This window comes from Rhodotorula graminis (genome assembly GCF_001329695.1).
Source record: "Rhodotorula graminis WP1 unplaced genomic scaffold RHOBAscaffold_3, whole genome shotgun sequence".
In the NCBI taxonomy this organism is placed as follows: Eukaryota; Fungi; Basidiomycota; class Microbotryomycetes; order Sporidiobolales; family Sporidiobolaceae; genus Rhodotorula; species Rhodotorula graminis.
Window position 1 is genome coordinate 1,168,033 of NW_017264930.1, and position 14,885 is coordinate 1,182,917.

Genomic DNA, 14,885 nt, shown 5'->3' on the forward strand with positions numbered 1-14,885 from the left:
GCTCGAAACGCCAAACTCTCGCTCTCGACAACGCTGCCTGCTCGCTCGCGACAGTCACTGTTCTACTCGTTACACTGTACCGGTCCTGCGAGGCCCACCCACGCTCCTCCCACCAGATCCCGCTCCGACCCTCCTTCCTCAGCACACCCGCTTGAGCTCGCCGTTGCTCACCTGGTACACCCACCCCGAGATCTTGTCCTTGCTGTCCGGGTGCACGAGCGGGTGCTCGCGCAGGAACGCCACGTCCTCGGCGACGCTCTCGCGCGGGTCCGTGAACTCTTGCAGCGACACCTGGTCGACCAACGGGTGCGCCGCCGGCTCGGTGCGAGCCTTGAGCGCCTTCTGGATGACCCACGTCGACGCGTGCGAGTAGCCGCAGTCCCTGCGAGCCCGGGGAGAAGCGTCAGGCTGGCGCTCGAGACGTCGCTCGACGAGGAGGAAAAGGTCGAGGGCGCACTCGTGGTGGATGACGATGATCTCGCGCGTCTGGAGGGCTGCGGAACGTCCTCGACGTCGTCAGTGTCGTGCTCGAGAGGCAGGGTAGGTCGGTAGAGGACCGCAGGGCGCACCTTCCTGCGAGCCGATCAAGCTCCTGAGCGCGTCGGCCGCCCTGCCACCGCCGTTCCTGCTCGGACGAGTCGTCAGTCCCTCGATCTTCTCGATTGGACGACTGAGAAGAGGAACGAGGACGGACCGGATGATGTGCGCGTCGCCCACCTCGAGGCCGAGCATGGCGTTCGGGTCGAGACGCTGCGGACGAGCAAGGGGTCAGGCTCCTCGAACGGCGAAAGGCGGTCTCGGGCGGACGCACAGCATCCATGCCTGCGAGCACGAGGGCGAGGTTCAGTTTGTCTCGCCAGGGAGGGAGACGGGAGAGAGAAAGGTGGACGCACAGCACAAGACGGCGATTCCTCGCTTGGGCATGAGGTGAGCACGGCCCTTGTCGCCAACGAGGACGTCGTACGTCTTGATAAAGTTGCTGTTGTTGACGGCGAGCTCGGCGTCGGCGAACGACGAGCCTTTGAGGTCGGGCGCGTTCTGCGAAGAAAGGGGAGAAGGGTCAGCGCTCGGTCCATGGCGGCTCGTGGGGGCTCGTGGCGCCTGCGCCGAGGAGAAAAGAGCCACAGCAGACGGCTGAGCTGCTCGGCTAGCTCCTCTACGGTCCGGCGAGGAGGAAGTGGCCTCGAAGTGGAAGTGGGGAGATGAGGTGGAGGAAGAGAGACGGGGACGCACCTGAGCCTTCGCGTAGGCAGTGGCCGCCATGGATGCGACGTGAGAAGCCATGATGAGCGGTACCAGGTGATGGAGAGACGAAGGAAGCTGTTGCGGGCGAGCGCGAGGCCGACGAGTTGCCTGACGTCGGCGAGCGGACGAGCTGGTGGGGGACGCGCACAGCAGCTTGTTTGGCTTGCAGACGCAGCTTCCTCGTTCGCCGTGATCAGGCTCTCTTTGGCGAGCGAAAGAGCGGCGAGTGCGAGCTCCTTGCGCACGAGCCTCTCTCGCTGCTCTCGGATGGCAGGCAGCCTCGCCTCGTGGACGGGCTCAACAGATGACGAGAAGGCGCACTGAATGTTCCAGTGAAGCTACAGACAGAGACAGAAGAGCGAGGGAAAGAGGGAAAGAGGGATGGGACGAGAGAGGACGAAGAAGTGGAGACGACGACGGCGACGGCGCGAGCCCAGCCGCCCGACTCGCGCGGTACGGGACGCCGCGTGCGCCTAGAAGGCGGCGATGAGGTTGAGGTCCATCTCGTGCGAGCTGCGGGGCGACCAGAAAGGGTCAGCTCGGCCTCGTCGAGGTCGAGGGGGAGAGGGCGCGGCGGGAGGAAGGGCGGGACGCACCACGCGAGCTGCGGCTTCTGCTCGTACTTCTTGATCTCGTCGCGGATCGTGTTAAGGAGTTGGCTGCGCGTGGCAGACGGCAAGGGCGAGTCAGTTCGAGTCGCGCGAGCGCGTCTCGAGGGAGGTCGGGGAGGGAAGGGCGGGACGCACAGCCAGGTTTGCTCTGCAGGGGCGTGCGACGAGCGCGGTCAGTACGCCTCGAACACGAAGGGAAGTAGGGAGAGAGGGCGCGAGAGAGGAAAGGAGGAGGGAAGGAGGAGGAAGCCGAGGAGAGGAGGTGACTCACGAGGGTACTTGGTCAACGACGAGATGAGGCTCCACGACATCGCTCCAGTCGCCTGCACGCAGCGTCAAAGAGCATGTCAGTACCTCGTGGGCGCTGTGAGAGGACCTAGGAGGCTCTCGGGAGGCCCTGGGGGCCCAGAGAGACTCCCTCGGCGGGCGCAGGAGGCGCGCGACGACGAGGACCACTTACCTGGCCTCCTATATTGGCATCGGCGCTAGTCTGTGAATCCTTCGAGCCACTAAGCGTAATGACATCTGCGTTGCTGGACCGGGTCTGCTTGGTGACCTCGGTGGCCTTGTCGCCGTTCATGATGCGCTTGCCGACGCTCGTGAGCGACTTGAAGACGCCGCCCATGTCGCCGCGCAGGTACGACGTCGCGGCACCGAGCGCACCCGAGCCGGCGTCGGCGAGCATGTTGGGCTCCTTGAGGACGCCCTTGGTCGAGTAGGTGTAGGGCAGGTCGAGCGCCGAGCCAGAGTGGCACTGTGGGGCGCGCAGGCGTGTCAGACGGGCGCAGACTGGGGCTCGGGAGAGAGGGAGGAGAGGGAGAGAAGGGAAACGCACGCAGTCAAAGACGGCCGTGAGGCGGCAGCCCTGCGGGAGCGGCGTGACGAGGATGCGGTGCATGTCGTTGTCGACGATCGTGCCCGCCGTCTTGTGGTCGAGCGGGTAGATGTTCTCGTCCATGCCGTCGGCCTCGTCGCCCTCGGTCGCACGCTGCTGGCCGCCGTGACCCGAGTCTGCCGAGGGGGAGGGGGAAAGGGTCAGTCGACGGCGACGATGGCGACAGAGGCTGCGAGAGCTCGGGACGCACAGTGGAAGAAAAGCGAGTCGTTCGGGCGAGCGTCACGCACGAGCCACTCCATGGCGCGGATCTGCATGACGAGCAGGGTCAGGACCTTCCCAAACTCGCCGGCGCGCCCGAGAGAGGGAGGGGAGGACGCACAATGTTGGCGCGAGTCGGGATGCTCATGGGCGCCGCTCCAGGCGAGTCGAGGAGCATGACAATGTCGTCCTCCTTGTAGTTGAACCGCTCGCACAGGAACTTGGAGATGTTGCGCGCGTCGTTGTGGCAGCCGTTCAGCTGCGAGCTCGTGCCCGTGTCTGCGTGGGGCGCACAGAGTCAGTTCTGGGCCCTCGACGACTACGCCCTGAGCGAGAGGAGTACCTCTCGCCGCAGGTCGACGCGCAAGAAGGCGAGAGGGACGCACAGTTGATGCCGATGCAGAGCGCCTTGCGCTTGCCCGACAGGTTCGAGTAGTAGCCGCTCATGTTGGACGGCGGCGCCATGTGCATCTCGAACTGGCCGCCCTGGTACTGCGGCGGCCCGTCGTAGCGCTGGGGCTGCGCGCCGTAGTGCGTCGGCGGCGGGCCGGGCGGCCCTGCGCCGTACTGCTGCTGCTGCTGCTGCTGAGGGTACGGGCTCTGGTTGCCGAAAGCAGGAGGCGCGTTGTACCTGTGAACGAGGACTGTGTCAGAATTCGGCTCGAGTCGAACGAGAGGGAGGAGAGAGGAACAGGACGACGCACTGCTGCTGGCTCGCGTGCGGGTGAGTGTACTCGCCGCCGCCGCCGCCGTGGCTCCTCCCGCCCTCGTACCCGCCGCCGCCGTACCCACCGCCGCCGCCGCCGTACTGACCGGGCGGCGGTCCAGGAGGAGGAGGCCCGCCGTACCCGCCGCCGAACTGGGCCGGAGGAGGAGCGCCGTACTCACCGCCGCCGCCGAACTGAGGCGGTGGGCCGCCGTACTGCGGCTGGCCACCGTACTGAGGCTGGCCGCCAAACTGCGGCTGGCCGTAGGGCTGCTGCTGCTGCTGCTGCGGTGCGCCGCCGAACCTGCGACGAGACCGGGGTCGGGCGAGGGTTAGCTCTGCCTGGTCTCGCAGGAGAGGCAAGGGGGAGGGGACGCACTGCTGGCCCTCGGGGATGACCGTGTGCTTGTAGCCCATGTGGTACTTGGCGCCGGGATACATGGCGAGCGGCGGTGACGATGAGGAGGGGAGCGGAGGCAAGGAGGGGAGAGCGGGTCGTGTGCGCTGTGCGGTTGTCGGTGCGAGTGGTCGGTGTGGTCGCTGTGGGTGCTGGACCGATGCGCAGGCAAGTCGAGGTGCAGCGCGGTCGAGTTGAGAAGGCGAGGAGCGGGGACTTGGGTGCGGAGCCGGGCGACGACGCTCTTGACGTCTCGCGTCTCTTGCTGCTCACACTCTCGGGTGTGCTGCAGCTCGGTACAAGCTGGATCAAGGGACACGAGGCGACCGCCGCTCGTCGACCTCGACAACCTCGCTCTCTCGCTTTCGAGGCGTCCGTGCACGACCGTCTCTCTCGCGCGGACGACGACGACGAGGTTCAGCAAGGAGAGGTCACATTCCAAGAGAGCACGCGAGGGAGGGGCAATGTCTATCTACTCAAGGGAAGGGGGAGGGGAAGGTATCGCACGACGAGGGAGGGGGAACGAGGGAGGGAAGTACAAGATGCAGCTAAGCAGACTTCGACCGGCTCGAGGGGGTGACGGGAGAGGGTTAGTGGGAGGGAGGGAGCTAGTACAGGGACAACTGAGGGTGGGGGCGAACACGGTGCGAGGGAGGGGGACCGGAGCAGCCGAACGAACGGCTCTCGCGCGCCGTGGGGAACATCGACAGGAGGGCGAGGTGTCCTTGAGGTAGCGACCTGGGTCGTTGGGCGATGAGGAAGAAGAGGAGCTCCTTGAGAGCAGGCGAGGCGGCGCGCAGAGAGGTGACGAGTTGCTGAGGAAATAAGTTAGTCGAGGGAGGGGGGGCGAGGAAGGGAGGTTGGCGAGGGCGACGGCAAGGGCGAGGCGGGGATGTGCTAGTTGTACAGCTTGACGCTCGTGACGAACGACGGCGGCGAGGGCGAATGCGTGGCGGTATGACGACGAGGGAATGCTGGGCGATGCGGGAGGTGCGAGAACGACAAGGGGACGAGGCGAGGTCGAGGCGGGTCGAGCTTGGCGCTCAGACGCACTCGGTCGCCATCGCATTGACGCTCAGGCCCGGCACGCACGACACTGCGGCAAGGAGGGAGACAGAAAGAGAGTCAGGAACGCTCGGGGCAAAGTCGAGCAACTTGGGAAGGTCGGGACGCACGGACGAGGCAGCGACCGGCCTCGCACGAGACGCTCTCGACGCCAAAGATGGCTGTGCAGTCGACGCCCGTGCCGTCGGTCGTGCAGCCGCCGCACTGCTCGAGGTTGGTGTCGGCGTCGATGCACTCGAAGCCGTCGCCCAGGCCGGTCGAGCACGCCGTGTGGTGGGCCGGGCACGCCATGTTGGAGCGCTTGCGGTTGCGGGCAGCGGCCGAGGCGGCGAGGGCGCAGACGGCGTTGTCGGAGCACCAGCCTATGACGACGAGGAGGGCGAGTCGGTCAGTCACCGAGCGCGACAAGGCGGGCCCTGGCTCGAGGGAAAGAGGGGACGGACCCGAGGCGCAGATGCTGTCGCCGCTGCAGCCGAACCCGTTGGGGACGCCGGCGGCGGGCATGGCGGCGCACTTCTGGGTCGACGCGTTGCACGACTGGCTGACGCACTGCTGGTCGGGCGAAGGGATCGGGTTGGCCGGGTCGCCGTTGGCGCACGCCGCGCCCGTACCGCCGCACATGCCGTCGGTGCCGCAGAAGAAGAAGGCCTGGCAGTCGTTGTTGGACGTGCACGCGTCGCCGAGGTAGCCCGCGCAGAGGCCGTCCGAGCCGCAGGAACCTGCGGACCGCGACCATCGCCAAAGAGAGGGTCAGCTGCGTGTTCAGGCCGTCCCCTCGAGTGGGCGAGCGAGAGTGGTGCGCACCGTAGTCGCACTGCGAGTTGGACGTGCACGCCGCCTTGGCGTAGCCGCAGTAGCTCGCCGACGGGTTGATCGGGTCTGTGTCGTCGCGAAGGGTCAGTCGGTCTCGCTTTCTGCAGAGACGGACAGGGGGAGAGGGTGAGCGTACCGGGCTGGCAGATGGCGTCGGCGGAGATGTCGCCCTGGGCGTCGGCGTCGACGGCCCACGCGGCGCACGACTGGGCGCCGTTGACGCCGGCGCACGGGAAGTCGCCGATGGCGTGGACGGTGGTCGCAGCCGCGAGGAGGACGGTGGCGAGCGAGAGGATGCGGGCGGACATGGTGGGCGACGAGGTGCGGAAGGTCCGAGGAGGGAAAGGTTGAGTGAAGATGGGGAGGGACGGAGGAGGGTCGCTGGTCTGGTTGGCTTCGACGAGTGACGGGGATGGATAGAGTGGATGGTGCGGCTCGGTGCTGTGTGCGTGCGTTGTCTGCTTGCAGCAAAGAGGTGCGAGGTGCGAGGAGGAGCGATGTTCAAGAGGGAAAGAGGCGAACGAGCCCGCCGCGCCGACGAGGCCGACGCGCGCCTCGCCTCGACAGGATCACTCAACTTGTTCGACCGGCCCTCGATCTCGCTGTGCTCCTCGCTCGATCCTGCACTCCCTGCGCAGCTCCTCGAACTGCGCACTCTCGAGAGAAGTCGACCGCCGACGACCAGCTCGCTCGTTCGCGCGCACTGCGCACCGACCCACTCCGCCCGGCGCTTCCTCCTCGACTCGAGCGGCGAGCAGCGAGGCCGACCCCTTCGAGCTCAGCGCTTGCCCTCTCCGCAATGACACGTCGCTCAAGAACGAGCGCGCTTGGCGAGCGCCGGCTCAATTCACCGCTCGGCCCGCCTTTGTTCTTCTCCGCTTCGACACGAGCTCGTCGCCCGCTCGCTCGCCGCCGTCGCTCTCGTCTCGTAGACACTGCTCGCATCTGCGCTCCCACTCTCGCTCGCCGCTCGTGCGCTTGAGAAAGGGTCGTGACGGCTGAGAATACAAAGTGAGGGCACAGAGAGAGAGTGTGAGGGAGAGAGAGGGGCGGGCACAGGTCTAAACGACGTCCACCGCTCAAGAGAGAGAAAGGGGGAGATAGAGAGAAGGCAGGCCGAGCGACGAGGACGGGCTCACTGCCCCTGCTGCGACGGTGCCGAAAAGTAGCCGTGGTGAAGGGCCGAGGTGCAGTCGAGGCGCCGTGCCGGGTCGAATTGGAGGAGCTTGTCGAGAAGGTCGAGCGCTGTAGGGTCGTACGAGAGAGCGTGAGCTCGTGAGGCGTCGAGAGAAGGAGGACGAGGCGGGACAGACCGAGAGGAGTCGCCTTGGGGTACAGCGACGCCCAGGGGATTCGGGGCATGCGCGGGAACGGGCGCAGCTGGACCTCGGGCTGTAGGAGACATGGCGAGTCAGTGTGACGACTCGGCGACGACGAGAAGGAGAAGGACAGGGGAGAGGCGGACGCACACTCTCTGACGCGATCCTCCTCAGGGTCGCCTCGTCGGGGGTGCCGAGGATGCGGATGATCTGGTTCAGCTGGTCGTTGTTGTCGCGTCCACGGAACAGGGGCACGCCCGAGATCATCCTGCACGGCGAGAGGACGCGAGGGGCGAGGTCAGGGCGAGAGCTCGAGGACCGAGTCGACGAGGAAGAGGAAGAGAGGGACGCACTCGGCCATGATGCAGCCCGCGCTCCACACGTCGATGCTCGTCGAGTAGGTGCGCGACCCGAGGAGGACGTCGGGTGCGCGGTACCACAGCGTGACGACCTCGTTCGAGAACGTGTTGACCGGGATGCCGAACGCGCGCGCGAGGCCAAAGTCGGCCAGCTTGAGCTCGCCCTTCTTGTTGATGAGGAGGTTCTGCGGCTTGAGGTCGCGATGCAGGACGCGGTTGTCGTGGCAGAAGGCCGTGCCCTTGAGGAGCTGCCACATGAAGGACCGGACGACGGCCGGCTCGAGCGCGCCTCGCTCACCGTGCGAGTCCATGTACTTCTTGAGGTCAAGGTCCATGTACTCAAAGACGAGCATGAGCTTCGACTCGGTGTGGATGACGTCGTACAGGCGGACAATGTTGGGGTGCTTGAGCTCCTTCATGAGGCTGATCTCGCGGATGGCGGTCGACGGCGTGCCCTCCTCGGCGTCGAGGTGAATCTCCTTGAGCGCGACGAGCTCGTTGGTGATCCTTGACCGGCCCTGTTTGCGGTAGTCAAAAGGCAGTCGAGGACGGTTGCGCAGGTCGAGGGCGGCACGAGTGGAGGAGGGAGGAAGAGCGGGAGGTGGTCGGGGCAAGGGTCAGGGCGAGTGCCGCAGAGGCTGGAAGAGAGGGCAGGCTGGACGCACCTTGTGCACCGTGGCATACTGCAGGAGGGCACATGCGAGGGTCAGCAACGCTCGAGAACCCGATCAAACGTGCCGTAGAGAGCAGGCTCACCGTGCCCTCGCCGAGCTTCTCGAGCTGGATGTAGCTGTGTCGGGGGAGGCTTGTCAGCTGTGCGCAGACGGTCCAGAGAGACGGGCTGGACTCACTTCATGTCGAGTCGAGAGGTCGCTCAGTGATGAGGTGGGGCGGGCGACGAGGCGGCGGTACGGCGACAGGCGGAGCTGGGACTGGCTGCGCTGTGCTTGGACGAGCACTGGCGGGAGCTTGTCGGCGAGCTCGAGCTGCTCGAGGGCGAGGCGAGCGAGGTGCAGAAGCTGTGTGAGCTTTCGAGGCTTCCCTCTTCCCCGCGCGCAACTCTGCCCGTCGAGCGCATTGTTCGCCGAGACGAGCAAGGGCTCTGCAGCGCGACTGTGTAGCCTCGACTCTGCGCCGCCCTGTTACCGCTCGCTGTCCACTCGCTCTGCTCCTCTTGTACCTCCTCGACTCGGCTTCAAACTCTCTCGGTGACGACGAGCGATGAGAGGCTGAGAAAGCGACTTGAGCTGCAGGCGACAAAGGAGTGGGACAGAAAGAAGGGGGGAAAGCTACGGGCGAAAGACGAGGGCGAGCGGCGGGACGCTCGAGGAAGGAGGAGAGGGTTCTCGACACGGGGGGGAAGCAGGTAGGACCGGCGACGACAAGCTGAACCAGGGCCTGCGAGGGTACGGCGGGCGAGAGTGTCAGTGGCTGGACTCAGGAGAGAAGAGAGAGGGCGAGAGGGAGAAAAGGGAAGACGCACCTCCTCGAGAGGCCTCCCTCCCTGCCGAGCGCTCTCCCTCGACCCTCTACATCCACCACGCCGCCGGCGGGCGCCTCGCGTCAAGTCGCCGCGGAACGCGTCGCGGCCGTTCTCGGTCGAGGCGAGGATCTGCTGCGCGCCGACGAGGTCCGCGCGCCTCGTCGACGCCGACGCCGCCGCCGCCGTGCCGGTCGACGAGCCGGCGTCCGAGCTGTCGCCGATGATCCACGAGCGGACCTGCGCGGCGATGAGGTCGGCGTAGCTGTGGGTGTGGCGAGAATTGCCGAGGAGGCAGAAGGGCAACGGCGGGGAGGAGAGGGAGGGCGAGGAAGAGTTGGTCAGTGCGGTTCTCGACATGGGGCTGTCGGCCTGTGCGTCGCGCCGAGCCGATGGTCGAGGGAAGAGAGAAAGGGGACGAGTCGATGGTGGCGCGACGAGATGGCGAGATGGCGTGGCGGGCGGGCCTGGGCAAGTCGGCGGGCTTGGAGGGAGAGGGGACGAGGAGAAGGGGACGCACAAGACAGGGGCGACGACGCTGACGGCGCGGTTGCAGCGCTGGAAGGAATGCGAGAGTGCATGGACCGTCGCCTGCAACTCGTCGGGCCTGCGGGCGAGGACGGTACGGGTGAGCTTCCGTCCTCGAGGAAGGGGAGGAAGAGCCAGAGGGAGACGACGGCTCACGACATGCCCACCTCGTCGACGAGGCACGTGTACCGGGTCGCGCGCGTCGTACCGATAAGCGCCGAGTGCGAGGCGGCGTAGAAGTCGGCGGCTGCAGGTGCGGCGAGAGGAAGAAGGTAAAAACGGGTCAGGACCTCGTCGCCAGAGGCGCCGACGCAGTAGAGAGGGACAGAGGGGAGGAGAGCTGACCATGCGGGTCGACGACGTCGCGGTCGAGGACCGTGCCGGGAAGGATGTTGCTCGTGTTGCGAGGGTCGCTCGCGTTCGGGACGAACGCCCGGATCGAGTGACGCTTGAGGGCAGCGACGAAGACGATCTGTGAGAAGGAACGAGGCGAGGGTCAGGCGCAGGACGAGGGCGAGGAAGTGGAACGACTCGGCGCACCTTGGGGTTCCACGCCCGCAGTTCCTCCTTGCCGCCCTGGCCGCGGGCCTTCTCGAGGACGCTCTCGAGCTCCTTGTCGGCCTTGATGATGCGGCACGCCTCCTTGAACGCGGGAACCTCTGTAGACGCACGAGAGGTGGGTCAGATCGGCCGACGAGAGGACCGAGAAGGAGGAGCAGACGACGCACCGTACGACAGGACGCTCTGGAACTCGGACTCGCTCACGCCGTCCCTGAAGACAAGAAGCGATTTGGCGGCGCCTGCCGAAGCGAGAGGACGCGACGCCTCAAGAGAGTCTGCGGGCGACGACGGCAGAGTCAGTACGCGCTCGAGGGGAGGAAGCGAGGCGGGTAGGACGCACCGTCGCCATCTTGCACGTGTCGACGACGATCTCCTGCTTGCGGGCCCTCCCTGCGAGACGGAAGAGGTCAGTCGAGGCCGAGACGAGGGACGAGGGACGAGGGACGAGGAGAGGAGGGACGAGGAGAGGAGGGACGAGGAGAGGGGAGGAGGGGCAAGGGACGAGGGACGAGGAGAGGAGGGACGGCGTCGACGGACCGAGCGGGTTGCCCTGAGGCGGCTCGGCCAGGCCCTGGATGGAACACGTCTCCTCCATGACGATCGCCGCGCCGTGCATCGAGGCAACCATGGCGGCGACCGAGGGCTTGTCGATCTCGTGCGACAGGTCGATGCCGAACAGCATGGGCGCGTGCGTCTCGATCCACCCGCCGAGCGTGTTGCGCTCGAGCCGGAAGGCGTAGCCGTGCAGCTTCGAGTTGAGCTTCATGGCGACGCTGTCGTTGGGGGACAGGTGAGCGACCGTGGCAGGAGAGGAAGAGGCACGAGAGGACGAGGCACGACGCACTTGACGGCGACCTGGACGCTCAGCTTGGCGATGAGCTTGCTCTGGAGGGCCTGCGAGGCGATCCCGCGGCGCGTGCACTCGTACTTGAACGACGGGTAGTCCTCCGAGTTGGCCTGGGTGAAGACCCTGCGTCGTGGGAGAGGGAGAGGGAGAGGGAGGTCAGTGAGGCTCGTCGAGTCGAGGGGAGAAGGCGAGGTCCGAGCGAGAGGTGGGCGCACCACACGATGAGGTCGGGGCACCTCCCAAAGATCTCGTCGCCCTCGTTCATGGCGCGCAGGACCTCGTCCGCGACAGTGCGGCGGTTGCGGACGAGGACGACCCGGTCGAGGACGCCCTGGCGCAGGTTGGGGAAGCCCGAGAGGTCGATACCTGCGAGGAGGGAACCGAGTCAGGCGTGCGCTCAAGGGTCCACCGTCGGGCGCCGCAGACGCAGAGAGAGATGGACGCACCGAGCGCGCGCATCTTGGGGAGGAGCTCCTCGAAAAAGGTGACTGCCGCCCTCCTGTCCCTCTCCGACTCGACGATGACCATGATCGAGCTCAGCTTGCCGCTCGCGACGAACGTCTGGGCGAACGACCCTTGCGCGAACTGCATCATCCACGCCGAGTCGACGGGCGTGACCGACGTGAACCGCGACCGGTCGGGGCCGGCCTTGTACTCGATGCGCGGCGGCGGCAGGATCCGGCCGACCGTCTCCTTCGGGTCGGGGTCGAGGCTCAGGCCGAAGATGGTCATGCTGCGCGAGAGCGTCGAGTCAGTGAGCTCGTCGAGGTTGAACTGAGAGGGACAAGAGAGAATCGCAGGACGTACAACGGCTCGGACACCCTCGCGACGATGTTCTTGCGGGCCGCCATGATGGCGCCAAACTTCTCCGCCGGCCTGCAAAGGGACGAGGGAGGGGATGAGCAGGGTCGCTCGACGATATCGAGGGAGAGACAGCTCTGCCGTCGAAGGGGACGGAGAGGTGGACGCACACGAGCGTCTGGAAGGACGAGGCGAGGTTCTGCTCTTGCGGCGACAGGCGCTTGGCGTACTTGTTACCCTGTATGCGCGACGAGACGAGTGTCAGTCGGGCTCACTAAGTCGACGAGGGGCCAGGACGAGGGAAGGTCGATGACGCACCTCGACGAGCCGGACGAGCTCGAGCGGGTAGAGCGCGCCGGGCTTAACCTCGACGAGAGGCCAGTCCGGGTTGCGCAGGCGGACCTTGAACTTGTCGGCAAAGTACTGCTCGACGCTGAGAGGCCCGTTCTCGGTCTCGAACAGGTGGTCGCGCGGCGCCTTGTTGACGATGCCCGCGCCGCGAATCTTGATCTTGAGGGCCGGGACGGTGCTGCCGCGGTCGGCGACGACGATGAGCTTTTGCAGGAGCCGGTTGACCTTGATGAGGTCGCTGCCGGCGAGCGAGCCGACGCGAGGGAACCCGGGCGGCTCGCGCGAGCCCTTGGCGAGGAAGAAGCCGCGCAGGAAGGCGCTCAGGTCGCCCGCCTTGTAGAACGCCGTCGAAGTTGTGTTCAGGTTCATCAAGAGCCCGCCTGCGCACGCGCGCACCGACCTGTTGCGGGAGGAGTCAGTTGGGAAGGCGCAGGACGAGAAGGGCGGCGAGGGGACAGAGGTGGCGACGCACTCGAAGTAGCCGCCTGTCGACGACAAGGAGAGAGAGTCAGTACGTCGCGCTTGATGAGAGAGTAACGAGGAGAGAGAAAGAGTGCGACGCACGCCAGAGTTCGACAAAGTCGGGAGCGACCGTGACGCTCTTCTTCTCGACGCCAAGCATGTTGAGGCTCGTCGCGGCCTCGTCGCCGACAAAGAAGGCCGTCCTCGTCGCGTAGAACAGGGACGCCGGCTTGTGGCCGATGACAACGTTGAGCGCCTGCATCGCCTCGGACAGCTCGCCGACGTTGTACGTGGCGCCGGGCCCGCCCGTGAAGTACGAGCGGACCGAGACGAGCGGGATATTGACGCCATTGTGGATGACGATCGTGAAGGTCTGGCCCGGGCGGTCGGGCGCGGCGTACTTGGGAATCTGCAGCGGGACAAGGAGGTTCAGAGGGGAAAATTCGGAGAGAGAGGTCGAGCAGGACGGACCCAGATGCGGCCCTTGTCCATCTTGAGGGTGCGCGACGTGTAGAGCGCGTTGCGGCCGTCGTACGCGGGCTGGACGCCGTCGAGGTAGTTCGACCGGCCGGCCTTCTCGTTCTCCTCGAGGCTCGACCACACGGCGCGCAGGACCGACTTGGGCGGCGGACCGCGAGGAGGAGGCACCGAGCCGTCGGCGCGAGGGCGAGCGTTGACCGTGATGACGATCTGCGAGGGCAAGAAGGCCGTTGGTCAGGGCCGCGCGAGACGAGCGGGCACGAGCGAGTCGTCGACGCACCTCGTACTTGTACCACGTCGTCTGGTTGTCGGACAGCTTGAGGTCGAACGTGTTGGTGACGAGCTTGACAGCACCGCCGGCGCTGGAGGAAGGAGGGTTGGTCAGTCTCGAGGCTGCACGAGGACTCGAGGCGAAAGGACAGGAGACGTACGAGCCATACGCCCGCCTCGCGACCGGCTCGGGGACGAGCGCGCCCGTCTGCTTCGCCGGGAGAGCCGGTACCGCGTTAGGGAGCGGCACGAAGACGGGCGGCAGTGCCCGGCCGTTGCGGCCGCCGCCTCCTCCTCCACCGCCGCTCCCGCCGCGCCCGCCGCCGCCGTACCCGCCGCGACCGCCGCCGGGTCCACCGCGTCCGCCGCGTCCACCTCCACCGTAGCCGCCGTTGTGCCCGCCCGACGGCCCGCCGCTCAAAGAGCCGCCGCCGTTGTGCCCTCCTCCTCCTCCGCCGCCGCCGTGGTGGCCGCCGCGCTGCGCGCCCCACCCTCCTCCTCCTCCTCCGCCGTGCCCGCCCTGCGAGCCACGGTCGTACCCGCCGTGCTGCGCGTGCCCGTACTGCCCGCCGCCGCCGTACTGCTGCTGCTGCGGCGGCCCGCCCTGTCCGTCGCGGCTCGACCCGCCGCCGCCGCCGTAGCCGTGCGAGTAGCCGCCGTTGCTGTGCCCGGGCGGTGCGCCGTAGTGCTGGCCGGCAGGAGGAGGAGGAGGCGGGCGGGCGGGTCCGCCGCTCGGTGGTGGGTACCGAGGCGGGGACGAAGCGCGGTTGTCGTGGCTCGGGTGGTGGTTGCTGAAGCTGTAGCCGCCGTTCGAGTGGCTGCGGTGGCGGTCGCTCATGCTGAGCGCCGGCTCGGGAGGCGGGCGAGGAGGGAGAGGGGGGAGTTGATGGAGGGGATCTGATGGAGGCGGAGGGGCGGGGAAGTCGACGGGGAGCGGGTGTGGGAGGGCGAGTAGTTGTGGAGCGGGTGCTGTCGGAGTGCGAGAGCAGGTGTACACTATCGGTGGGTGCACTCGAGGTGAGGTGAGGTAGCGAGACGAGGAAAAGCCGAGCGACCAGCTCGTCACACCAACTTCCCGACCGACGGACGAATGTCAATGTTCGTCACTCTCAGAAAGCTCGACTGAGCTGCCCGGCTACGAGGCCCGCCTCTCTGGAGTCTATCGCCGTCGTACGAGCTGCCAAAGCGAGCTGCCGCCGGAGCACTCGTCGATGCTCTTGCTCGACCGGCTTTCGACGCGTCTCGCTCTCGCTGCACCTGCTCCGAGCAAAGCGCTTTCGGGCCAGACGCGATCAAGAGACGGCGAGGGAGACCGGAGCCCAACAGCAAGCTGGTCACGCCCCTGTGAGAGGAGGGAAGGGCGCGCGACACGGCGGCCCGACCGCGCAAAGCAGCTGTCGCCCGGCCACGACGCTCTCGCTCGACGGGCGGGCAAGAAGCTCAAGCTCGATCATCGTTGCACCTCTGCCCGCTCCTGCGCTACTCCCGCACCGG

At 66.9% G+C, this 14,885-nt stretch overlaps 5 protein-coding genes across 5 annotated transcripts; all 5 read right to left on the minus strand.

The window, feature by feature from the left end:
- Window positions 1-49: 49 nt before the first annotated feature.
- RHOBADRAFT_64654 (uncharacterized protein) lies at window positions 50-1,291 on the minus strand. The gene is made up of 7 exons (XM_018418539.1): window positions 1,234-1,291; window positions 894-1,038; window positions 812-822; window positions 695-750; window positions 570-625; window positions 458-494; window positions 50-382 (listed from the first exon to the last, which is right to left on the minus strand). The coding sequence occupies exons 1-7, from the start codon at window positions 1,282-1,284 to the stop codon at window positions 139-141; spliced, it is 600 nt and encodes a 199-aa protein (XP_018273158.1). The 5' UTR covers window positions 1,285-1,291; the 3' UTR covers window positions 50-138.
- Window positions 1,292-1,634: 343 nt separating this feature from the next.
- RHOBADRAFT_34587 (uncharacterized protein) lies at window positions 1,635-3,712 on the minus strand (the record flags this gene model as incomplete). Its single annotated transcript, XM_018413211.1, has 9 exons — window positions 3,657-3,712; window positions 3,339-3,583; window positions 3,074-3,231; window positions 2,942-3,002; window positions 2,692-2,867; window positions 2,317-2,610; window positions 2,128-2,179; window positions 1,842-1,904; window positions 1,635-1,758 (listed from the first exon to the last, which is right to left on the minus strand). Coding segments are annotated over exons 2-9 (1,011 nt in total), but the record flags the coding sequence as incomplete, so codon positions are not given.
- A 1,354-nt stretch (window positions 3,713-5,066) lies between these two features.
- RHOBADRAFT_52063 (uncharacterized protein) lies at window positions 5,067-6,241 on the minus strand (the record flags this gene model as incomplete). The annotated part of the gene is made up of 5 exons (XM_018416153.1): window positions 5,067-5,151; window positions 5,231-5,482; window positions 5,564-5,839; window positions 5,925-5,999; window positions 6,070-6,241. Coding segments are annotated over 5 exons (860 nt in total), but the record flags the coding sequence as incomplete, so codon positions are not given.
- Window positions 6,242-6,914: 673 nt separating this feature from the next.
- Window positions 6,915-8,610, minus strand: RHOBADRAFT_64655 (cyclin-dependent kinase 5). Its single transcript, XM_018418540.1, has 7 exons — window positions 8,463-8,610; window positions 8,368-8,401; window positions 8,277-8,294; window positions 7,606-8,129; window positions 7,403-7,520; window positions 7,247-7,325; window positions 6,915-7,178 (listed from the first exon to the last, which is right to left on the minus strand). The coding sequence occupies exons 1-7, from the start codon at window positions 8,465-8,467 to the stop codon at window positions 7,069-7,071; spliced, it is 888 nt and encodes a 295-aa protein (XP_018273161.1). The 5' UTR covers window positions 8,468-8,610; the 3' UTR covers window positions 6,915-7,068.
- Window positions 8,611-8,841: 231 nt separating this feature from the next.
- Window positions 8,842-14,229, minus strand: RHOBADRAFT_52065 (uncharacterized protein; the record flags this gene model as incomplete). Its single annotated transcript, XM_018416154.1, has 20 exons — window positions 8,842-9,009; window positions 9,192-9,356; window positions 9,612-9,698; window positions 9,776-9,866; window positions 9,965-10,091; window positions 10,160-10,278; window positions 10,348-10,444; window positions 10,521-10,570; window positions 10,718-10,953; window positions 11,025-11,150; window positions 11,243-11,393; window positions 11,474-11,760; window positions 11,835-11,903; window positions 11,999-12,066; window positions 12,147-12,579; window positions 12,652-12,664; window positions 12,744-13,050; window positions 13,113-13,331; window positions 13,402-13,483; window positions 13,553-14,229. 20 exons carry the CDS (start codon window positions 14,227-14,229, stop codon window positions 8,901-8,903), a joined length of 3,513 nt encoding a protein of 1,170 aa, XP_018273162.1. The 3' UTR covers window positions 8,842-8,900.
- Between the last annotated feature and the right edge of the window lie 656 nt (window positions 14,230-14,885).